This window comes from Parus major, chromosome 12, assembly GCF_001522545.3.
Source record: "Parus major isolate Abel chromosome 12, Parus_major1.1, whole genome shotgun sequence".
Classification (NCBI taxonomy): domain Eukaryota; kingdom Metazoa; phylum Chordata; class Aves; order Passeriformes; family Paridae; genus Parus; species Parus major.
In genome coordinates this window covers 15,044,964-15,070,185 of record NC_031781.1, presented here as the reverse complement: position 1 = coordinate 15,070,185, position 25,222 = coordinate 15,044,964, and the positions used below count along the sequence as shown (strand labels likewise).

Genomic DNA, 25,222 nt, shown 5'->3' with positions numbered 1-25,222 from the left:
AAATAAAAGGTGGGGTTTTTTCAGACTTCAATCAGACAAACCATGAGCATGTTCTTTGCCAGTGCAGCTTTTAATGTGCTGCAGATGTAGTTTTACTGACAGTTGCTGAATAGCTTGTTTTCATCTAAAATACACGGATTGAACTTCAAAGTCACAATTTCCTGCAAGGTCAGAGATTATATTGGTGATTTTATAATATTTATAGTTCGCTCTGTGAATGGTCATTCACATCTGTGTGAAAAGATGTGTACAGAGTCTCAAGGCATGCACAGGACATTGTGAATAATTGGAAATTGTCCCAAGTCTTTGATGTCATCAGATGAGGTAATGTGGGGAGGCTTGTGAAAAAGGTTCTCAGAAATACAGGGGCAGAAATTAGGGACAGCAGAGGGGTTGTTTATGGGTTGGAGAGGGAGAGGGAAAGCAGTACAACTTCTTTATGGGGCTGCCCATGTTTGGGTCATCTCCTCATGAGGCTGATGAAACCTCAGTTCAACTTCATCCATGTTTGGATGTCTGCTTTGTGTGAAATCCAGAGTTTGCCTTACAGGAAGGACCTGTTGGTGCTGCAGCACATTGTAATCCTACACCTGCTGTAGTTGTTCTGTGGTGACAGCAAAAGTGGGAAATCAAAGAGGAACAACAACTTGCCAGTGTCAAGCTTTTGTGCTCCATCTTTTGGCGTGCTGGTGTGGTTGGTGCAGGCTCAGAAGGTCAGCAGAGGGAGAAGCAGCAGCTGCAGACAGCCAAGACATCCCCAGTATGGATTTATAGATGGGAAAGGTGGAATGCCTTATGGTGCTGCCTCTGTTCATCCTGTGAGTGTGTGATGATCACATCTCAGCGTGCTTTTTGTTAAGGCTGGGAACATTTTGTGAGAAAATATTAATAATAAGAGAATATAGTAAATGCACACACACACTATCTGATTTTAGAAAGCAGCCAGCTATGCTGAAGCTGCTTCTGCTCTACCTGAAATGCTCTTAGTTTTGTGGAACCTGGCAGCCTTGTGGAACATGTTGGTGATCCAATGAAATCCTGGCAGTAATCTCCTAACACCATTACTTTGGTTACTACACAGTTACATTTATTTGCAGCGTGGGGCTTTTTTGGTGCCAAACATTCAAAGCAGAATTTCAGGCTTTGTCAAGGATGACTTTACCAAAAAGTGACTGGAAATTAAAACAATTCATTTTAGTAATAAAGTGACATAGATTTCACATAGATACAGCTATCCATAAATATATCTACTTTCATATCTAGAGAAAATACTCTGTGTCTGCATAGCTGTTCATACGGCACTTAGGAGCTGTGGGATTAATGGCTGTTCCAGTACTTGCAAAGATTTAACACCACATCTGACATGAAAACAGTGACAGTGCAGAACTCAGTTTCTATTCCTTTGGCTTCCCAGCACTGGTGCTGAGACCTGGGCGACTGTGGGGTTTTACCAACACTGGTGGTGATCTTTCCATGCCATTGTGGGTTCCCTTATTTCTCCAGAGGAATCCATAATCAGTTGGAAGTACATTTTGTGGGGATTTCACATTTGTCAGTTGTTTTGCTGCGTTCAAAACTGACCCATGGATATGCTGCTACCTTTTGTTTCCTTAGTAATGTTGCTGAAATTAAAAGGAAAAAACATTTATAAGGCATTCTGGTAATTAAAAATGGTTATTAGAATAATGATGCTATTTAGTAACCTGTCTTGTATGCAGGCAGTTCACCCTCTCCTTGATATGTCTAATAGTCCATAGGCATTAGATGGTGAGCTTGTGGGTATATAATGGTTCTGATATGCTACAGGAGGTTTTTTTTTTCTCACAGACTTAAATAATACAGAGATAGTGCATTCTCTGTGCACATGAAACACTGAAAACCTCTTCATCCATCCACTGTGTCTGAATGCTAAAGTTCTTTCAGCTGGAAATGCAAGATCGAGTCAGGCTACAGAAGCATATATAAACAATGTTCACAGATTTCAGCAGAGTTAAAGTGAATCTCAGCATCATTTGAACTGATCTTCTGGCTTATTTGGAAGATTACGATAAAACCCAAGATCGAATTCCTTACCTGATTCAGTTTCTTATTGATTGAATTCTTTTAGACTCCTCTCTAATTTAACAGTGTATTTTTTTTAAAGCCAAGCACACAAACATCAATTATCCAAGCTGCATCTAATTTCCTTCATTTTTTTTTTTCCTTTTGCTGCCAATGGATTAGAAGACATGATTAGAATTCAGCTTGAAAGCTGAAAAGCAGATCCCTAAATGAAAAAGTCTGCACTAGGAATTAAAATATCTGTAGTGGGCATAAAATCCTCCTCCTTATCTCTAATAATGTAAACACACTTGGTTAAGTTGATCTGTCACGTGTCTGGTGCAATGTCCCTGAATTAGATGGATGCATTAGAAAGGGTGGAGTGCTGTCTGTGGCACTGTTAGAATCCATCACCAGGATGTTTTAACACCAAAGTGTTTCTCATGGAGAGATCTGGGACATAAGGGTTAATGGGTAAGAGTTGGAAGGGCCCTGTTTTTCCTCTTAGGTTTGACTTCCTAACACCAGGAATGTTTGTGTGGGCTAAAGCAATGGGAGCAAGGCAGAGAAGGGGCCTTCCTTTGGTAGCTTCTGCAGGGTTAAGGATTTTATAACACAAAGGTGAAATAAGTAACTTCAATGGCATCACCAAGTGAAAATCCAGAAAACCCTTAACTGGTAAATGCATGTATTTAACATGACTGTAAGGAAGAGTTATAAAATCAATTAAATTGTATGTTCTTGTTTGACTGGGTTATAAATTTCCTTCTGGTGCCTGTGCTCTGCCTGGGATGATGAAGCCATACCATGAGCCATACACAGGTTCCATGAACTGCAATTGCATCTTTTGAGCAACCTGGCCTAGTGAAAGGTGTCCCTGTCCTATTGGAAGTAAAGCATTTGTTGAGATGTTTTGTTTTCCTTTTGTACTGTGGATGGCAGTATTACTGCCAGTGCTGAGCTCTGCATGTGTGAGTGCACATCACAGGAGTTAATTGTCACATTTTGTCTTTGAAGAGATACAAAACCTGATTGTGCAGAGCTATAAACGTGTGTAGCTGCAGGGAATTTTCCTGGTGCTGGTATGAGCCTGGCTACCTGGAGCTGGGCAAAGTGAATCCCTTCTTCTGGTGCAGTGAGTTAAGCATAATTGCAACTGACATCATGCACCAGTGCAATGCAGTGATATTTCATTCCTTCACACCTAATCCCTTCTTTATCCTGTCGGGTTTTGGGTCAACACAAGGCTGGCAAAGCTTGTTTGTGACACCCAGAGAAGCTTCTTGTAGAGCACCCCAAATGTTGTGGATTGGCCCCAGTGTGGAGTGAAGAGCAGCAGGGCTCATCCCTGTGGTGTCATCCTCCAAATGATGAGCCATGGTTGGGAGCCTTGGGCTTGGCTTAGTATTATGCTACCTTACCAAGTGGAAAGAAATCATATTAACATCTTTTATGTGTTAATGTCTTGTATGTTGTGAAGGGCAATTTAATTCGGTGGAGAAACTGCAGTTTCCACAAACTGATGAATAGCAGTTTTTTGAGGTTATCAGTTAACCTGTTGTAATGAATGCTCTTCATTACATGCCTCTCCTTGTTAATTAGAAGGGATTTTTACTCCTCTTTATCAAGTCAGGGCAAGTATATTAGCTTTCCTCTGTCGTGCTTGTGATAAAGTGAAGATCCAGATTGTTTTGTGAAGTGTCCACATGAATATTTCATTGCATGTGCATCACAAATTCATACCCTGTGTTTTCTGAGCTCTAACCTCTGATGATTATTCATTACATTTTAAAAATAAACAAACTGTAGAGTGTTTAAGGTCTTCTTATTTATGTTTATAGGTAGAAATACCCCTTTTTTTGTAAATTAATTATGGCATTAATTATCATGCCAGTTTAGACCAAGACAATTAATCACTGCTGTACACTGGAGCAACAACAGACTCAGACTCAAGTTCTCTGAGTGCAGAGGTGAGGCTTGTACCTTCCATAAATGAGAATGTGCCTGTCAGAGGGAAATTAGTATCCTGGTTTGGATCTTTTAGCTGTGTTTATTTAAAAAACAAAGTCAAAACATAAACATGCCCCCACTCAATTCCTCCTTGGTTTCTTTCCTACAGGTTGAAGCAATCCTTGTGAACATCTTTGGTGGGATTGTGAACTGTGCCATCATTGCCAATGGTATCACCAAAGCCTGCCAAGAGCTGGAGCTGAAAGTGCCTCTGGTGGTCAGACTGGAAGGTGAGCACTGCTGGATTCACACCACAATCACCCCTCAGGTTCTCAGGAATTCACTCAGAATTTCTTCTTCTCCTAAACAGCTCGGTCCCACCCAATAAAAACATGTCTGATTCTTCTGCCATAGCACAACCTGAAGTCAATAAACTCATATTTCTGCATTTGTGGTACCTGATGGTACTAGAAGCAATCAAATTTTGCAATGGAAGTGTTATAAGTTTGCCTGTAAGATTTGCAATGCACATAGGAATTATTTTGATACAAGTTTATGCTCACTGAAAGGTATTTCTTTTCCAAATTTTTTTTAATTTTTTTTTTTTACTGAATGCAATTCCATTATTGCTAAACCTGCAGCAAAATATAGTTTCCTTAAATTTACACCAGTGCCATAATTAAAAGAAAGATGTTAGAAAACCATATTTTTGAGAGAGGAATTACTGTAATGTGTTCTTCCAAACCCCCAATCCAGCTAAAATCCAACAAAAAACAGAAGATTTGGTAATGGTAAGGAATATTTTTTCTTTAGTGCATCCAACATCGTTTCACAAGAAACAAAAAAGCCATAGAGAGGGGAGGACAAGCACTCTTTGTCAGTTACAGACTTTAATGGCAGTTGGGTGTGGAGTTCTGCCTCTCATTTCTGAGAGGTGCCCTGAAGGAGGGAGAGTCTTCTGCCACTGAGTGAAAAGTGCCTTGATTGCAATCAGCACACAGCCCTGGTAAACTGAAAATATTTCTTCTTGGCCAAGTAGGTTTGGAAAACAGAGAGATTTCTGGGTGGGTTTTAAGGCCTCTTACTCAAAACCATCCATATTCATGTTTGTGTGTGTGTAAAGAGCATAAAATGTCCTGTCACTCTGCATTGGTGATGAAAGGAGGAAATGCATCCCTTTATGGACCTGAGATGCAGTACTGAGGTGGTTTTTCACACTGTGGTGGAAAATATGTTCTGAATACATCTGGCTTTTTACTTTTCAAAAATGACCCTCACCAGGATTCCTGAGGATGCAGAGTAGCCACAGAGCCCTGTGGTTAGGGGGATGCTCCTTTTGTGTTTCAGAAGAAAGCAGAGCTTTCCCCTCCCTCGTTCTCATGCTGCACTGCACGTGCTGCCATGACTTCTGCTGTGGTGAGTGCAGGGAAATTTAGATACCCTAAAATGGATTTTAGAAATAAATTGTGAAAATTTTCTTTGGCTGGTTCAGCACCAGTCAACACCTTAAGAGACTGAGTAAAAAGTTTAATATGGATGAAGGAGAGACTGATGGTTGTTGCTTAGAAGCAGAAAAGTTTCATTATATAAAATCTCATTGTTTATCAGCTCTAGGCAATGTTGTTTCACTTTTTGTCATAACAAAAAAACTTTTCCTGTCTTTCACAAGTGAGAAAAAGTTTATCTGTCAGATCTGTGAGACTTCTCAACTGTTGTAATTTCTGCTTTTTAGGTAAAGATACTGAAAAAGTCATTAGTTCTTTCCTATGAACAAGATGTTTCTGTTGTGATACTGTTATAAAAGAAACAAGAGCAATTTGGTCATTTTAATCTGCAGTCTGCTGGCTCTGCCACTGCCTTTGCTTGGCCTTTATCCTGTAATTTTGATAGTTCCATGATTGTACAGAAGTAACAGTGAAAGCCCTGCAGAGGTTCCTGTTCCTCTTGTGCCTGAAACCTTTGAGTCATTTGCTGCTCCATCCACAGAGATTGAAGCTGAATCTTCAGAGTGTCAAATACAAACTTAAATGCAAACATCTTTGTGTCACCATCCTCCCAGGACTGCTCACTCTTTCCTAAAGCTGTAATAATGTTTCTCCTAGACTGGTTGCTGACTCTGGAAATGGCAATACCACATTTTCTTTAGGAAGCTCTCTCCCAGAATAATACAGCAAACTCCCACTTTTGCATAATCTTTATCTCAAAAGTTTTTTTAATTCCTCTTCTTATTCCTCATGTTCATCCTAAACAAAGAGCTATGATGTTTACAGCCTTCAGATGTTGTACTTTGGAGCTGTTAGCAAGTCACTGCTGTTTTCTCTGCCTCTTTAATCACCTAACCAAGCAATACATGTATGTTTGGTCCTGAAAAATCAGTCCCTCTGGATCCTTCATTGTTCTTTGAACTCACCACACATTATTTAAACTTATAAGGATTTTGAATTAATAATGAGCACTGTGGAAGTAATAAGACTACCCAAGACTTTTTAAAACATCACTGATAACATTTTACAGTTAAAAAAGAGAAAAAGGAATGAGCACTCTTTTGGGTTTCCATTTTGAACATTTCCCAGCAGAAGGTTTCTGATTATTCCCATAAATCTAACAGATTTGTGACCTGCACTTTAAAGACTTTTTGCCCACATGCACTGTACTACAAGTGTCTTGATGACTAGAGTTTTAATCAGTCAAATCTGTCTTGATTTAGTAGGATTCTGTGGACAAATCTTTGTTCTCAGTTGTATAATAATTACAAGCCGTTTTACCAGTGGATAAAGGAAGGATTACTCTCCTCTTTGAAAATGGTAACTTTATAATTACATATGTTTGCTTTCCTTATCAGTAGAGAACTCACCAGCTGAGACACAGGATTATTGTTTAAAAAGCTCATGGACAAATGGAGAAACCACATATTCCAGATTTCATCTTCTATAGATAGAAAAGTAACTGCTGCTGGGTTTATGCAGGATTTTTTTCCCTTTAAAATGTAATACACTTCAGTTAAGTTTTGTGAAAACTGACTAGGAGTGCTGAGGGGAAGCCAAACCTTGCTTCTCATTTATGTAGCTCAGAGTTAGATGAAAAGAGGGAAAAATAAAAAAGAATTGTGAATTAGATATCTACTTCCTATGCTGGAAAATTGACATTCTCTCTCTTTCAAAAAATGAATTCTCTTCTTCTCTGGTCATAGGGCAAGGAGGACTGGGAGGAATCATAACTACTTAATATGTTGAAATTCAGATAGAAACAAGTTGCTTTTTATTCACATGTCTGAATGCAAAACTTTTTAAATTTTTCATTCATGTGATAGTGACCCTGTGTATTCTTCAGAATCTAAAATATTCTAAAATCTTCAGAAATCTTTTACACACAAGTGAATTTTGGCAGGTATATTTTAGTATGTGTGCCTGGTTTTTTGATTTTTAGTATCCCAAATTGCCTGTCAAGAGAGAAGAATGGGATATTGCAAAGTCACACTTGCAACTTCATTCAGATCAGCCTATTCAGACATCTTGGGTTTAAACATTCAGCACAAATTTAAATGTGCCCTTCCCTGTTAGGATATAAACATGAGGCAGAGGGAGAGATTAAAATATTCTTTGGGGCACGTTTAAGGTAGGAAAGGGCCAATGGAGTGGACAGAATAGAATTAATTGTCTCTTACAGGTGGGCAGTGGAAGTTGGTTTACTCTTGACTGCAGAGCCAACAGGTGTGAGATGTGTAAGCCACCAAAACTTTGCCTGTTCCCTACCTAAAGGTCACTAATTAAAACTTGGCACCAGCCAAACCCCAATTCAAATGTTGTTGAAGTTAACAAGTGGTGAACTTCAGCCCTGATTATCCAGTACCTGTCTCTGGGACCTGAGAGGCCACGAGTTTCCAGATTGTGGGAGACAGGAATGCATTGCCTGTGTCCATGCTGGGGGAGATTTGGCTCGGTGCACTCAGCAGTGCAGCATGCCAAATCCTTGCTAGGGATCCTGTAACATGGGCACAACCTGCTCATGACACGAATAATAATTGACATTCTGCATATTGTGACTTTTTTTGTCATAGCAGAATGTTCTGGGTCGATCAGAGTATTTTTATCATTATTAATCTATTTGTTAGCACATGGTAAATGCATTTAACTGTGTCTTATCCCCTTATAGCTATTTACCTGAAAAGCCAGAAATGGCACTGCAGAATCCTGCATCCTCTCTAACCATCAGCTTTAAAGAGTGACCATTTAGCCTGTTCCTGATGGGTTTATGGCAGTCCAAATGAATAAGGGGACATAATCCAAATCCTGCATTTGGAGAATGGCTGGGTGTGTTTTATTTGTTTGATTTTCATTCAACCTCTCACTGTATGTGCTGGTGTAATCTTACCTCTGGTAAAGACATGCTTACACAGAATATTTATCATTAGGATTTTTTTGGTAATGAGTTGAAAACATTTGCTTTGCTACTGGTAGCAGAGATTTCAGGTCCACAGAAGTATAAATGTGAGATTGCATTTACACAGACTGAGAGGTTGTTCCAGAACCCAGATTTTCAGCAGGAGGATGTTTAGATTACAAAGCCTGAAGGTACATGCTGATAAAATTACATCTTTCCAGGTTTTCTATGGAGTGTTGTTGACAGTAATATGTGTCAGAAGACAAAAACTTCTAATTAGAAAGCCATTCTCTTCATGGAATCCAGTTGAAAAAAAAACAAAACAACAAAAACACACACGCACAAACCCCCTAAACAATAAAACCCAGCAACATCAAAAGCCCCAAAGTCTCCAGCCCTGTAAATTTTCACCTTTTCTCAGTTGTCTGTAGGGTAGGTGAAGGGCAGATTATTCTGATAGCCTGGATATGGGATTCTGTTTACAGTTCTCTGACACCATCCAGTGGCAGGAGGTTAATGCTGGAATAGTGGGATTCCTTACTTGTTTATTTTAACATCTGTTGCAACAAGATGATATTCTTTGTAGATTCCTAAAATGTTTCCAGTGTTTTTGGAATGTTTAATTTTTAATTTTTTACCTCTGCTTTTAGAAGGCTCATTATAATTTCCACATTCTCCACATAGCTAAAATACTTAATCACAATGAGATAAAAGGCTATCATGAAAAAAAAATGGGAATTACAGCAAAGAAAATGCTTCCTGAAAAGTGTATTTAGTTGTATGGCCTGCCTATAAAAGTGTTTTATTTACAAAATAACAAGATGTACTCATACACTTTTGACTGCAGTGAGATTTTTTCTTTTTTTCCAGCTTTCATCATTTCATTTCCCTGCATAAACTCCCCCTCCCTTCTCAGGGGCCTGTGTTTTGTATTGATTTTGTAATGTATGTTAGACAAGTGGTGTGGAGAGCAATCAATGCAGTGCAGAACAGATCCAATGTATTGTTCCCTTTCTGACCCGATAGTAAATTAATATTGGCCACTTAGTGAAGAGCAAAAGTTAGTTTTAAATACATGGCTATCACAAACAGCACTATATTTTTTTCTGTGTGGGAAAATTTTCAGGAAAATTTCCCTCTTTCCTTTTTTCTCCTCTTCGAAACACTTTGTCTTGTAGAATCCTATTTGAGAGATCAGTACATTCTTGACTGTTTTAAATGTTTATCACATTTTTATCTAAATAAAAGACAAAACCTTTAAGGTATGTTGGGGATCACTGTAGGAATGTGAGGGATTCCAAAGTGAAGAGAACCTTGGGAATGGCTTCTGCCTCCCCTGTGCAGAGCTGGGCTGACAAGCAGCAGCTTCCACATTATGTTATATAAGAAGCTTGAACAAAAATCAAATATTATGCTCTTTTTTTGCCCATAATATTTTTTTTTTCCTGTAGAAAAAGTTCTGTACAGTTCTGGGTGTTACTAAGCAACCAAATCCCCCTTCTGTCAAAGATTTCAGATGTCTTTGACCTTCCTACACAAACCCTACAGCGTGTCCTCTGCACAAGGATGGCAAGCATGACCTGTTCTGCCAGTGCCTTTGCAGAGGGAGTAGATGGGGTCCCACGTTCCTGTTCCTGATCCTGCCTCTCCCATCACAGAGTGCTGTGACAGGGATGGCTGCAGTCCCTTTCAGTGCCAGGAGTGGAAATCCTGACTTGAGCATGCTGATGAAACAGGCTTTTGAAATGTTCTGCTTCTCTGGTACCATTTCAGATGTTTTATGAAGTCTGGGAAAAAAAAATATTTTAAAAGTCATCCTTTAAAATGAGCATTCTGGAAGTTGCACAGTAAAGAGTATGCTTCTTGCTTGGTTAATAATTAAGGGTATAATTACTGTATAGCTCCAAATATAATTAAAATTCATTTTGCTAGGTCTAGGAATTACAAAGTAATTAAGCATTTTGACATGGCAAATGAGCAAGGAACATGACATGGAGGAGGAGGATAGAAATGATTCTAAAGAGGATCAGCTCGGGGTGCTTGTGCTTGTGACTACTGTGTGATCCCAAAGTGTGGATTCTGCTTCCTCAGTAGGATGACTGACTCCAGGTTCTTCTGTGGTGCAGAGCATAGCAGTGATCAAAAGTGTCACTTGGTTTTGCTGAAGAAAGCTCTGGAGAATTCAGATTTTCTGTTAGTCTTACTTTTCCAAAAAGAATGAGATTGACTAAATGGGAAGGTGATGCTCTTGTCTTTTAGAAAAGTATGAAAAGTGGGGAAAATGTATTTTCCTGAAATTTATCTTTTCCAGTTTTGGATTTTTTTCCTTTCCTGTGCTTTAGTCTATTGACTGAGGTTGAGCTTTTTCCATACAAAGTGGAGCCCTTGTGCTGTGTAATCACATATTCTCCTTGAGCTGGGGTGGATGTGGCACTCAGGGACGTGGTTTATTGATGGTGGCAGTGCTGGGTTTCCAGTCATACTCAGAGATCATAAGGGACTTTTCCAACCTAAATGTTTCTGTGATTACAATAATTTAATGCAGCAGCAGAGGAGGGATTGGTGTCATGCTGAATACTTCAGAGGCCTTGGTATTCCCTGTTTTTAGTAAAAATGCAAAAGCATATTCAGGACCAACTTAACCCCAAATAAATTTTGAGGATTACCCAAATCTTTGCCTTTCAACAGCCCATTTTGCAGCTTTCAGTTATCACATGTGAATTTTAGTTATTGTTGACTCACTGATTAGCTGTAGCTGATTGTGGCTAATAAATGCCTTAAAAAGAGCCTGGTACGTGGTCCATTATCCAGTGCTCTTGCTGGATGTCCCTGCTGACTCTGGGGGATGCTGCATTGACCCTCCAATCTTCACAAAGCCCCTGTTGTGCACACAAGTGCCATTATCAGATTGCATTATCTGTCACAATTGTCTCTAGAATTAAGAGCTCCTTCTCAGCTGAGTCTAAGGCACTCATTTAATCTGTTGCTAAACTGAATTGATGTGTAGTTTGAGGCATTACCTGATTTTTCAGAGATGTGCTAGATGTTCATTTATTCATTAATATTAATTACTAATTATAGTCAGTGTTCTTTTTTAGGAACAAATGTCCAAGAAGCCCAGCGTATTCTGAGTGAAAGTGGACTCCCCATCACATCTGCCAATGACCTTGAGGATGCAGCAAAGAAGGCAGTGGCAAGTGTGGCCAAAAAATAACACCTTGAAGATTATTCTCATGGAAAGTACTTGTGTCTCACAAGGCATCATTCCTCCTGCTGTTCCAGAGGATTAATGGAGTTCTCCTAAGCAGTCATCAGGCTTGGATGACAATAATTGATATAATAATACAATAATATCAATTATTGTCATCTAATAAAATAAATAACAATTGGAGACACGTGGCCAACCCAGGCCATAGGCTTGCAAGTGGGGCTTCAGAAATTTTGCAGCTACAATCTTCAGAAGTTTGTATGTCTTTATCTAAGTTGGGTAATTTTGTTATTCACAACTGTAATAAGTAATACTTCAGCTCTTTTTTGTCTCTCCCTCCAGAATTGTCACTGATAAACTCATGATAAGACAAAATAAGTAATAATTGACCTTTGTCAACAGAATTGTTCTTTAATCAAATACTTTCAGGTCACCCATTTCACAATATTTTCTTTCGTGTTTTTATATTGTAAAGAGCAAACTAACAGTGGGTTTATATTTTCTATGAACTTTTACAATAATGTAAAAAGCTGTGCTTACAATCCTATTTTTATTCAAATGAATGATGTTTATTTTCTTTTTTTGGAAATCACTGGCTTTGCCTTAAGATGATTCTCTTTTGTTGATGCCAATGGATACCTCACATTAGGAAAAGGCATTGAGTAGTTGGTAGTGAAAGGAACTCCCACTCTTACCGTGCCTATAAACCACTGAAATGTGATTCATTTCTTTTCTAGTTTTTGGAAATGCCCTGCTGTATTTCCAGGTGTAGCAATGCCATACAGGGGCTCCAGGAGGATGTTTCTGCCACTAAAGAAATGGCTGCTAACTTTTTTAAAATAACCTCTTTTGTGAGAATGTCACTGCTGTGAGGTTCTAAAGTAAGATGAGAAACTTAAGCAGTTTTCTCTCAGGAGCATGCAGAATTGTTCATCTGATTTAAATTCCAACAACCATTTCTAATTTATTGGGAATAAAGCACAAATGAACTTCTCAATTTTTAAAGTATTTGACTTCACAGGCATCAGTAAAATATGTATAAGGAAAAAAATCCCTAAGTTTCAGTACTCAGATATTGACCAAGATTCATTTTGATTATATATTCTTTTGTAGCAGTCAAAATTCAAGCTGTTAGTTACACAAATCATTCATTCAGGGAACAGAAGGCAATACTAAATATCTTGTGTAACTAAAGAACTTCATACAAATCTCACTCTGCCCAGGAATTATGTGCTGAAAATCGTCAATAAATTTGAACAGTGAACAAATGAGGGGATATTATGATCTGGAATTGTAAAAGGGCAGAGATATAAAAATTTGTGAAATAAATTCCTAATTGTGATTTTTGAGCAGCTCTAATCAATACCATGTTCTGCTTAGAAAAATGTAAATAAATTTTTCTTGACATTTCCATTAAAACTGTCACATTCAAAATAAATTATCTGCACTAATCTTTGGCTCTTGACACAAATAGTGCAGATAGGTTGCTATCATCAATTCCTGCAGGTTTTTCCTTCTCCATTCCTTTCTCTACATATTGCTCAAGGAAAAAAAATGTGACCATTAGAACAGCAATAAATATGCCACTATGTCTGTAGTTATTGACAGAATGAAGGAGAAGGATATCGTTAGCAGCTTTCTTGAAGGTGCATAAAAGCCACACTGCTCGGAAGGAAGAAATGTTTACCTCACCACAATAAATAAAAGAGTCACATTCTATTTTATATATTTTAATACTGGAAAGATAAGATTCTGTGGAAGAACTGTTTGTGCAATGCTGTCACACACTGTGTCTCTAACTCTGGTCTCAAAACCATCCACTGTGTGTACACAATTATTATTTTGCAAAGGTTAATACTGTGTACACCATTTTGTCAAATAAATGTAAAAATGAACAAGTTTATTGATTTTGTTCTTACTGTAAAATAGAAAATGTTTAATTTGCCTGTGCTCTTCCATTCAGCATTTTTTGACAGGTGGGTGAAATCATATGCATTGGAATTTAGTTTCAATTGGGTGATACTGCTATACTCCAATATATTTGCCTTTTACCTAAAAATGTAAATCATTTTATCCCTATATATCTTTTCTTATATGTATGCCAATGACAGTACATACAAGTTTTATTCCTCTTAAGCCATATACAGAATGGAACAGTACAATTTTAATTTTTTCAGATGTAATATGGAAAATTCCCTAAGCTCTGGTTTGATATCTTTGAAAATTTGGTGTTTCACAGGCACTGTGCACTGTAACCAGAGGCCCACTGTGGTGATGTTTTATTTGTATGGATCATTTCTCTCCATGTGCAAATGTGCAAAGTTGGGTTTGGTCTCCCCAGGAAAGGCATTTTTTGTTGCATATTCCCCACACAAACCAAACAGCAGCATAAGCAGTGGGTAAGTTCCAGCTAATTCCCTCTGTGAAAGCTTTAAGTGGGATTTAATTAGCCTTTAAATCTGGAAATTTCAACCTGTATTAATAAAACTCTGTAGGACGGGACACTTTGGAAGGCAAAACAGGAGGAAACTGTTAATGCTGACATTGTGTTACATCTTTAACAAGATGCCTTTAAATTCTCACAGCAGAAGTGTAACAGCTGGGAGTTCTGCAGCAATGTCCTTAAGGAGCACTTACTCCCCTGTTTGTCAGGGCTGTGCCTCCCTGCATCGGGCAGAGCAGCTGGTGTCACTCAGAATTGCTGTGATTGGAACAGCATGGCACTGCAAATCAGTCACCACAGGAGATGCCAAGCAGGGCTCTCTGCCCTGCCCTCCGAGCTGAGCTCTGCCCATGACCTGAGGTTTCAGCACCTACAATAACATCCTCTGCTTCTTCTGGGTCAGGCTGGCCTGAGGCTTCCCCCGTGCTGGGAGCTGAGCCCAGGACTGGCTGGGTGTCCTAAGGGTGGCCCAAAACACAGGACTGAGCAGCCTCACTGGGCTAGGGGAGCCAGGAAATCTGTGGCCAAACTGTGTCCTAGAGCAAAAACTCTCAACTTATAGAAATCCCCAAGCTTTCAAAGCTTAGGGCTTTATTACATGGCGTGTAGAATGCCAGTTCTCTGCTGCTGTAAGCCTCAGCTAACTGTGAGATTTCATTCCTTGTTTTTCTTTCTGCTGCCTTTCAGGAAATTAATTGGAGTGTGTTGTAGTCAAGGTCAGCTCTAGCACGGCTGAAGAGGGGCAAAGAAGGTCATTGCACATTTCAATTTATCATCTAGCTTCTTTCCCCTACCTCTTCTAAACTTACTGGGATATTTCCCCACTTCTCCCCACACTCAGCTCACTCCCTGTGTTTCCTCACTGCTGTGGTGCTGTCCTCAAAACTGGCTGAGCCCTTGGCACTGGGTTTTGCTGGGTTTGTGTGGCTGGGCTGGGGCTGCAGGAGCTGTGTGAGCAGCCAGCTGGGAGCTGGGCAGGCTCTGCTCAGCCTGTCTGGCACCAGTGGCAGGGTGCAGGTGGTGCACACCAGCCTGAAAACCATCCTGGAATCCTCTCAGTGCCACTGCTGTCCCCAAAGGCAAAGAGCTCGAGCTCCACACTCATTTGTGTGGGACAGGAATTAAAGTAGGAGCAGGAATGAGCTGAGGAGTGTTTGACTTGCCTATTCTGGGGTGCTCTGAGACAGGGCTGAGCTTTTGAGGCTGTAGAAAGACATCTTTGGAATAAATGAGAGGAGGGGAAAGCTTGGCACCCATGTTAAGGTCTGTTTCAAAGTGAGGAGCAGTCATCCCTGCAAGGAGAAATTGTCTCCTCCAGTTCAGAGTGGACAGGACAAGCAGTGAGGAGCTTTGGCTCTGGTAAGGGACACTGAGGTCAGACTTGTAGGCATGGGCTGTGAAATCAGCAATGGATGTTTTTTAGAGTTAGGTGAGCATCTGTCAGGGATGGCCTAAGGAGAGTTGATTCTTGCCTCAGGGCAGAGGGATGGATGAGGTGACCTTCCAGCCTGATTTGATAGGATTTAATGCTTGTTGGGAAGGTTTTGTTTTCTTTTTTTCTCCTAACTTGTAGGTAGAGGGAGGAAAAAGGAAGACAGATCTGGTGGATTCTTGAAAGAAAATGTTTTTAATTTAGTCACCAAGAATGATCTGCAGCTGCCAGGGAAATGAAAAGCAGATTATGCAAACTCAAGACTTTCCCTAACAATGGGAGCAGTGTTATTGCAATGCATAAAGGGCTGAACAGAGAATTAGGGGTATCTATCAACTTTAATACATTTAATTTAAAAAGGAACAGGTTGCACCAACTATTTTTTTCCTACTTAATGAGGCCCATTCATAAGTAGAATAACAGGATTTGCCTGTCACCCAGAGGAAATCATGGCTTGTGTATTTGTACTTTGGTGCAAAACTTGTGTTGATCGCAGTGATTTAAAACTTTTTCCAGCCCAGCTGCAGTCAGCTTGATGTCAGGATCCTTTCATCTGGAGACAGATGCATCCTTGGTAGAATCCTCAACACGTCTGTCTTTGTTCAGTCTCACAAAGTACCAGCTAAAGATTAAAAATGAAAGTATACATGGATTATTGTGTGTTACTCCTCAGAGATAGCTGCTGTGGGGTAAGATTTGACTTATCCAGGACCTGGTAGCAGATTGCAGAAGAATCTCTGGTGCATATGTGAATTTGGCCTTTGGCATTTCTGTTTTGCCCATGGTGGGTGCTGAGTAGTGTAGGGACAGGGACCATTGCACAGCACGGGGTGCTCCCCATGTCCTCTTCTACAGGACTGAGAGCACTGAAGAGGGAAAAGGGTTTCTGTGTCTCTTGGATGAGTGTCAGGCTGGAGGCAGGACCTGTGTCCATTCTGGTGTGTGGATAGACAGACACAGGCTGCTTCCACTGAGTTCCCCCTGCCACATTCTCTTTCATAAGCCTTTCTTTCATCTACCTTGATGGGCAGGCAGAGGGCAGAAAGCCAAGGAGCTCCCAGAGATGGCAGCAGGATCCTCACTGGGCCTTGGGAAGGGCTCTGCTTCTCATGCCTGCTGTACCTCGCTCTGCCTGCAAGGAAAATCCTCCACACTGGAATTGTGATGGATTCCCACATCTGCCCTGCTGCGGCCTTGGAGCCCTCACACATCATCAAGAAGGAGAAAGTAAGAGCAATGCCATGAGGATAATATTCCCTGGTACAGAAGATGCCTCATTCTGGACCTCCTTTTGTTTTCAAAGATGGGGGAATAGCCTGGCCCTCAATTCACAATTAAATCTGTGCTAATTTTTAATGAAATCTAACAGAGATAGCCAAGCCTGGAGAGAAGGAAGCATCTGACAGAAATAGGTTGCTCCATGAATTAAGTGCTGTTGGGATGTGCAGCATGATGGGATTTGGAAACTGGGACCTTTGTATTTACCAGAGCAACTCTTCTGAATGCACGGATGAATGCAAGCAGGTCATCATCAAGGAGGTGACAGTGACAAAGTATTGGTAAGCAAATCTGGGAAAGGAGGGCTCAGAGAGATCAAGTGTAAGGAATTTTGCATTTCTCTAGATACAGAGGTGAGGAAATGAGAAATTTGATCTTTCTATTATAATCGACATAAAGAATTACAGGGCAGCCAAAGGCCATGCAGCTAAACAAAGCTCTTCCCTTAAAGTTTATTTCAAATGTCTCTCTGCTTCAGCACTGTGTCCTTCAAGACCTTCCCTCTGTAATTGCATGTGGCAGCCTCTTTAGAGCTAGGTGCCGACTGCTGCTCCAAAACAGAAACAAAAAATAACAGGCAAGAAAGGGCATTGCAGCAAGTCCTTAGGAGGGGTGTTGCTCCTTTGTTTCACGGTGGGGTCAGTAAAGGGGGAGGTAGGAAATGCCATTTAGCTCAGGGGCACTGCTGTTTGTCTTTGTGACCGAGCGTGGGCCAGCACTCAGCAGCTCAACCCCCATAACAACTCTCCTTCCTTGAGCTTCCACTCAAAACCCTGACCCTGGAGGCAGCACAGCTGAGCAAGCAAAGGGCATTTGCTGCCCTGCCTTACCTGGCTGCCTGCTTAGCAAAACCGGCCTTGAGGCCCAGCCGTGAGGGGCCAGGGGCCTCGTTCCAGGGGGATTGGCAGCAGCGTGGAGCTGATCCCCCGTCACTGTAATATCCTGGGCTGGGGGGGAGCCAGTGCTGAGCAAAGAGCCCCCTGCAGCTGGGGAGGGACTGCTGCCCTCAACAGGAGCCCAGCACGGAGCAGCAAAGGCTCGTCCTGCCTCTGGCACCAGCGCTGAGGGAGGTGGGCTGCGTGTGGGGAACGCAGAGCAGCGCTGGCCTGCCCTTGTGGCCTCTGCACCGTGCTCAGACAAGCTCAGACTTTCCCAGGAAGGTATGAATTTTTTCTTTGTCATCAACAGATGTCTAAAATCCTCTGGCCCTGCATAGGTTGTCCTGACTTGTCCCTGAAATGGATGCCAGGGAAGCGGCCTGGTGTTGGCAGCTCTGTGCAAGGAGCTCCTGGAGATATTTGGGCAAGACGAGCTGTGGACTTGTCCCTCCCTTTTTTCCTTACAGTGAAGTGGGTGGGGTGATTTTCTCTCTGGCCCTTTTGTTTTTTCTCTTTCTGAGGCAGACATGGGAAGAAGGCCCTTTTAGGAATTCTGGTTGCAGCATTCCTTTCTGATGTCAACAGAAATTATTAGAGCTTGCCCAAATAATCCAGTATTAATACAAAGTCAGACAAACTCCCAATATTTCTCTTGGACTTAATCCTGCTCATTCACTGAAGTTCAGCTTCATTGATTAGCACTGCTCAGCCTAAATCTTGTGTTCCTGAAGTGCTGGAAAACCCTCAGTGCCAGAGCCTTTTTCTGCTGTTTTCCCAAGTGATTTTTTCCATATTGTACAGCAGGAGGAATGTCATATGAGGATGTTAATCCCTTTTGAGCTGTGCTCTAAACAAGTATGTGCAAAACACAGGAAAAATTAAGCAATACATAATTTTGCATTTAATTTTGCATACCTATTGTCTTGTAGCCCTGGTGGAATGCTTGACATAACACACCTCCACAGCTTGTCCACTGAACATCTGTCAGTCAGTCCTTACATTCGCTTCAGAGAATCCTCAGAGCAGAAAGTAAATTTTCTCAGACGTGCAGAATGTCACTTGCAAAAGAATGAGTCTTTTTTTCTGTGTTTGCCATGGTGGGAGCAGGACATTGCTGTTTTCATTCCAGTGTTCAGAATGCTCAGAGTTCTTCCTCATCAAGACAAAACTGTTGTGAGCAACAGCAAAGCATCAATGTCAGTCCTCCATGTTCCCAACTCAGCCCTGAAGCTCCAATCCTATTGATTTCCTTAACAGAAAGCCATCTTGATATTTTCTCCCCACTATCATCTGCATCATATTCATTGCAGAAATTCCTGCTCTCAGACCTGAAGGATTCTCACTGTCATGCTCCATCTGCTGAGCCTGGCTTGTTCTGCATGACAGCTGCATTGGATTTTCATGTTGGGAAATTCCCATCTCCGTGTCATGAGGCTGCCCTTTGAAAAGGGCTCCCTTTGAAAGGACACAGAGGCACCTGCCAGAGCAGTGCCTCCTTCTGACAGTTGATTTCCAGGTTTAATGATTGAGCTTGAGCTTTTTCACTTCACAGCTGAAGTTCTTCCCCAGTTGTTTCCAGATCTTTCAAAGATCTGAAAATGCAGCACCAGCTGGAAAGCTCACGTTTGCAGGACTTGTATGTAGGGTTCCTTTTGTTCTGCTGGCTCTTACTGGTGTAACAACCACACACTCTGTGTTGGAGTCCCTTCTAACATGGGTATTAAAGGCAGGTGGTTCAGAAAGTGTGTGTATCACTTCCAGCCTTCAGGACAGAGCTGTGCAGCTTGCCTATGGTGTCCCAGGATCCCCATCCCTAACTCAGAATATGTGGATCACAATGAAACATTCATTTGGCAGTTCAGGAGCAGGTGGTGCTTTAATGGTTTGCAATAATTCCCATTCACAGAATCACAAAATTATTTGGCCTGGAAAGAACCTTCAAAGATCATCCAGTCAAACCTTCCCTGCCAACCACCTTCCACTATCCCGGGTTGCTCAAAGCATCATCCAGCCTGGCCTTGAACACTTCCAGGGATGGGGCAGCCACAGCTTCTCAGGGCAACCTGTGCCAGGGCCTCACCAACCTCACAGGGAAGATTTTCTTCCCAGTATCTGATCTAAATTTAGATTCTTCTGTTTAAAATCTACACTTCCTGATGATTAGTCCCACTTATCTTTCCTGTAGCCTCCTTTAGGCACTGGAAGGGGCTTTTTCTTGTATATACATAAATGCCATAGCATGATGAAAACTTCAGTGGGAAGGATTTTTCCACAGACTCCACCCCTTCAGTCTTCATTCAATTCTGTCTTTACCTAGAAAAAGGAAAAAAAACCCAGATTGGTAAAAACAAAATAGTAAATATGTCCAAAATACTGTGATGTTTCATTTCTCAGGCCTAAAGCACATGTAAGAGTGCAGGGTGAAGGCTGCCCTCGCAGCCCTGGTGGTTCTGATCTGCTGGAGGATCACTGGGGGAGCACTGGGCTGGACGCAATTGCTGTGGCACTTTGGTTCCCCTCCGTTCCCTGCATCTCCAGACTGGCTGGATGCCAGCAATTAGAAACTAATTGAGAAGCTTTAAAATTGCATCTCTTCCCCATTCCTTCTGCTCTGTATAATCCTCTGAGAATCCCAGCAGAATTCTCCACAAGGGATTTTGTGGTGTTAGCTCGGTGTCTGCAGTTAAAGCAGGTGTCTCAGCAGAGTGGGGCTCTTTGGGGACCTAGGAGGGACTCACTTTTCTTGCTGTTCCCTCTGCTGCTCTGTCCTCCTGGGTGCTCTCTGGGGTGTCACAGAGTGTCCAGGTCCAGTACCTGCATTGTTCTTGGTGGTGGGGAGGTCAGGACATGAATCAGTAACACTGGCAGGCGTTTCTGTGCTTTTCCCTGACCTCAGTTTAATATTGAAATCTGTTGCTATTGACAGCCTGGGAATTTCCCAGAAGCAGAGAAGGTGGCTTCATCTCCTCACTGTCTTCTGGCAATTTCTGTGCACAATACCTGGGTTGTTGCCTCCTTTGCCTGGCAGCAAGGAGCCCTGGTCAGTGACCATCACTGTACCCAGCAGTAACCAAACATGCAACACTAGAGCCAGGCAGTGCCTTGGGGAACCAGAGATCCCCCTCTGCTTTATAAGTCTTCCCCCTGACCTGTAAACCATTCATTTCTATTATTTCCAATTATTCCTTACTTACAGATGTTTATTCCCTGCATCCAGCAGGGAGTGCAAACAGTCATCCACCCCCTCCCTGCAACTTCTCCCCTGGCTCTGCATCTCCCTCCTGCTCACCCCATCTCCTGGCATCCTCCTGTTTTTGTCTGGGCATTCCAGGTTGCCAAGGGAGGGTCAGGAGTGTGTTGAACCATTGTTTTCATCCTCAGCCTCTGCCAATTCCATGGAGTGCGGGTCAGACCCCACATTATTACTGTCACAGCTCTTGTGGATTTTGGGAGATTTAGCCCAAGAAAGAACTTTGTGAGCGCAAGCACTTCAATGGCTGGTAAGTAGAAAACAAGAAACTGCTTTGCCATTTAGACCAAAATGCTAGCTAGGGGGGATATGTCTGGAACAGGTTTTGAAAGCACAGAACAGGCATGGCCACCCTCACCCTTGCTCCTCCTGCAGGGTGGCTGCACGGGAGTGCCTGGGATTGTGAGGGATTGTGAGGAAGCAGCTTTGTGTCACTTTGCCTTTCCCCTTGTTTGTTCCAGTTCCCCAGCCCATTTACCAGTGGAGAACCTGTTTGCATGGGTTTAGTGCTCACCTCTGATAAAGCTCATCAAGAGATTTATGAAAGTAATGTATTAACATCATGGTCTGTCAAGTGTCAATAAGCAGAATAAAGTGCTCAGACACTGCAGTTATAGAGAACCAGCAATTAAAGCATTTGATGAAAGTATTTTATGGGGGTATATATTACCATTTGGTTCAATTATTCTGCCATTAAACATTAAGAATAATTGAACCAAATGGTTCCTGATAGAAGGAATACATCTGCTCTGATGAATTCCTGCCAAAAGGCACTTGGAATCTTAGTACAAGCATTTTGTCAACCAAGATAACAGTATTTTTCTCTCCAGCTGAGGGCCTTTTGAAAGCAGGGCTTTTGAATCTTATTTATGACGTATAAATTGGCTAATTTGTTACCAATATCAAACAGCCCATAAGAATCAGGGAGTGTAATAGCTAACAAAATACTGACAGCTTCATCACTTGCTGACTGCATGGAGTACAATATATGCTCAATTAATAGAGAGAGCAATTATCACAGAAACTGTGAGCAAGAGCTAATTATACAGAAGCCAATCAAAACCAGCCCAAAGCAAGGCAGAATCTATTTCAAGAAACCTGAGATTTATTTTTTTCCTCTTTTTACTATTTTTGGCTTTTTTTTTTTTTCTGATTTCCATATTTGCCCCACCTCCACTAGAGAAAAGCAGAGGTGGCACCAACAAGAAGAATACGTCAGCCAAGTTCCTGTCCATAATGCTGTGATTCTAATTTCCAAAAGCATAGGTTCCAATTTCTATGTGAAATAGAAAATCACAGTGTTTTGCTGTTTAATCCCATTGCAATTTTGGTGTAACAAGGGATAATAACCAAAACACAGCTACATCCTTTGCCTAGAGTGTGAGTGACTTGCACCCAGTGACAGATGGGGACAGTTTAAAGGAGATTTAAGAGAAAATAACATAAAGATATATATTTTGAAAAAAAATTCCGTGTTCAAGGGAGTGGGAAGGGAGTGCCCTCTGGGAAGGGCAGCTTTTAATTATAGGATAAATACAGCACTTGGCTTGTTTAATTCCTGATGGTCTCTTAAATACTCAGTGGCTGCTAAAGTGAGAGGTCAATCTCTTGCTTTCACTGAAGCTGAAGGGGAAAAAAATCTATATGAAAACATGGATTTAATTGATTTTCCTTGGCCTTTATTTCCTGTAGTTCTCATACTTTGGGTAATGTTGGTCAGTCTTGGAAATATCCAAAAATACGAAACTCTGGAGAAATGAAAAAAAAAAAAAAGAAAAAAAAAGAAAAATCCCATTAGATGCAAATTATGTGAAAGGCCAAGAATTCTCCCTTGTTTCAGAAACTGAGAATATTTTGAATGATCCTGGTTATATTCAGCAAATTAATAGTCATTCCTGACCATGGGATTATTTAATTTGCCATTAATGTGGGTTTTAATTAGAAACGTTAATCTTTTACACTACATTTAGAGACCACAAAATTAAAGATAACACAAAAAGAAAATAAAAAAACAAACATAAAACCGAAAAAACTCTAAACCATTGGAAATCCATGATCTGGCAGCCACAGGTAGCCTTCTGCTCAGTAGTATCCTTTCTAGAATTAGAAAACAAATTGTTTTACTCACAGGTGACTGGAAAAGGGACTTGGATTTTTCCCCTCTGAGGACAATAATCTCCTGTTGAAGTACTGTGGTTGAAGATTTATTTTTGCTTTTGAAGATAAATGACCATTTGGAATGGATGTTATTCACTGAAAGTTAGGAAATAACAGTTTATACTGAAACCAAAGGAATATTGTCTTTGTTTTGATTGACTCATATGACAAAACATGAGTTTTCCAGTGGTAGGGCCAATGCCTATTTTTTTTTTTTCCTGGCATTTTTTTGCTGTTATTGTTGTTTTGTTTCAATAAAAAGAATTTGGATTCATTAATTGTACTGAGCATATGATGTTACATTTTGGAAGCTGCTCTGTGTCCTTTATTGGAAAAGAAGCTTTTGGGTTCCGAGGGATTTCAGAGAGAGGTGGAGTCAACATTTTTCTTTCCTCCTTTTTTTTTTCTTTTTAATTTTATACTAAAGTTATTCCCTGAATTAGCTGTCTGCAAAACCCTCTAGCTCACAGCCTGCATCTTTGTGTCCATGTACTCTCTGCTTGGTGAAAAACAAGGTTGTTTACCCCTGGAAGTGATCAATGGCTCCTGCAGACCCCGGCTCAGCAAAGACATCCCACAGCAGGAAACCACTTAAGCATGTGCTTTGCTGTAAGCAAAGATGGAAGGGAGAAGTTGTGCTCCATGAGCAGCAATGGAGAGGTGCTGATGGGTTTTTTAAGTTCATTTTTATCTCTGAGGGGTTTATTAGACTTTCACCTACTTCCAGCTGTATCGTAACCAGCACCTGCAGAGGAGTTCATTGCTCGCACCAGCCTGGAAGAGCACCTTGTCCCCCTGGACCTGGTTCTCAGAGCTGTCACCCAGCACTGCTGCTTTAGGATTAGACCCTGGTGCTATTTTTGCTGTAGAACTGATTCTGGTAAGCTGCATCCCTGGCTTAGTGCTGGGTGACCTGACCTGGTGGGAGTCCCCTTCAAAGCTGTGCACATTCCCCGTGCTCTGGCATCCCTCAGAGCACATCCACAGGGCTCAGTGGCTCTCCCAGCCAGCTGAAAACCTGCTCCAGCTCCTGAGATGACTGAGAATTGGGGGATAGCACTAGTGCTGCTCTGTGGCTGAGTTGGCCACTGTTAGCCCTTGAGTGGCTGATCCTGCTGGCTCTGACGAGGGGGTTCTGGCTGGAGTGGGACCAGAGCTCATGGGCTCACCCCGCTGCCATGGCAGGGAAGGAGCTCAGCCCCTTCAGACCTGAGCTCTGCTGTGTCCCTGGGCACCACCAGCAGACACAAATCTGTGTGGATGGGCAGTGTTGCTCATAAGAAAGGCACTGGGGCGCTGTGCAGGAGACCTGTCTTTTGTTCGTGGCTCCCAGCCGGTCTCCTGGGGTACCAGGACAAAACCCCTTTTTATTTCTTTGTACCTCAGCTTGCTATCTGTCAAATGACATTGGTTTCTTTTGTAAAACCTAAGGCTGAAGAGTGATATTCCTATTTACTGCTGTATGAAATTCACCATTGTTACCTTATTCAATGTCATTTTTTCCATGATTTAAAAAATACCCTTAGTGGTTGCATTTATTTTCTTCAAACCTTTAGAGCTGTGAAGCCTTTTCAGTTTCTCTGACAGCTATTTAAATCCAGCTTTTTTCAGTTGCTGGTATAAACTTCCAAAGCAGAATAATGTTGGCACACTAGGTTAAATAGTTATTGGATGCTCAATATCTTTGCACTTGCAACTTCTCCAACAGAACTCCTCTAAACTCCAAAATGAGTTTTTCTCGGTCCATTTATGACTAATCACATTAATCCTCTTCTGTGGGTCTGATGTTGATAATGCAGCATTTCTGTTCTCTTTGTGAGACACAGATTGTCAGAGCAGCAGAGAATGGAATGGATAATAATGCTCCTAAGCATTCAGCCCCCTGTTGTACCTCTGCCAACAGAAATTCCAGGGCTGTCACAATTTGCATGGAATGCGAGGTTTGCAGTGTCGAAAGGATTGGGAAATCCTTCAGCAAAAGCAGAAACAGCTTTTCCCAAACATTTCTTGCCTTGCCTGGTGCCTGGATACAGCTGTCCAGCAGCATTGAACAGACAGGAGTGGCCAGGGCTGGCTCCAGGCTCCTCTGCAGGCAAAACCAAAGGAGAGGTGAGCCCATGGCAGGGTTTCCTGGGCACAGAAAGGGAAAAGTGCTGTGAGCAGGGAGCAGAAGACGTAAGAACAAGAAGTGTTATGGGGAGCTGCT

General features: G+C 41.5%; 1 protein-coding gene and 1 long non-coding RNA gene across 3 annotated transcripts in view; both read left to right on the top strand.

The window, feature by feature from the left end:
* Positions 1-13,481, top strand: part of SUCLG2 (succinate-CoA ligase GDP-forming subunit beta) — a 109,789-nt gene extending 96,308 nt beyond the window's left edge. For both annotated transcript variants that reach the window (XM_015641105.3, XM_015641104.3), the window contains 2 exons: positions 4,160-4,280; positions 11,469-13,481. In XM_015641105.3, the coding sequence (XP_015496591.1) occupies positions 4,160-4,280; positions 11,469-11,584 (237 nt within the window). In that variant the 3' untranslated portion in view covers positions 11,585-13,481. The remainder of the gene's footprint in view (positions 1-4,159; positions 4,281-11,468) is intronic.
* Positions 13,482-17,214: 3,733 nt separating this feature from the next.
* On the top strand, positions 17,215-23,294 carry LOC107210160. Its single transcript, XR_001523856.2, has 3 exons — positions 17,215-17,891; positions 20,991-21,109; positions 22,990-23,294. It is a non-coding gene; the product is annotated as an uncharacterized LOC107210160 (long non-coding RNA).
* Positions 23,295-25,222: the final 1,928 nt, after the last annotated feature.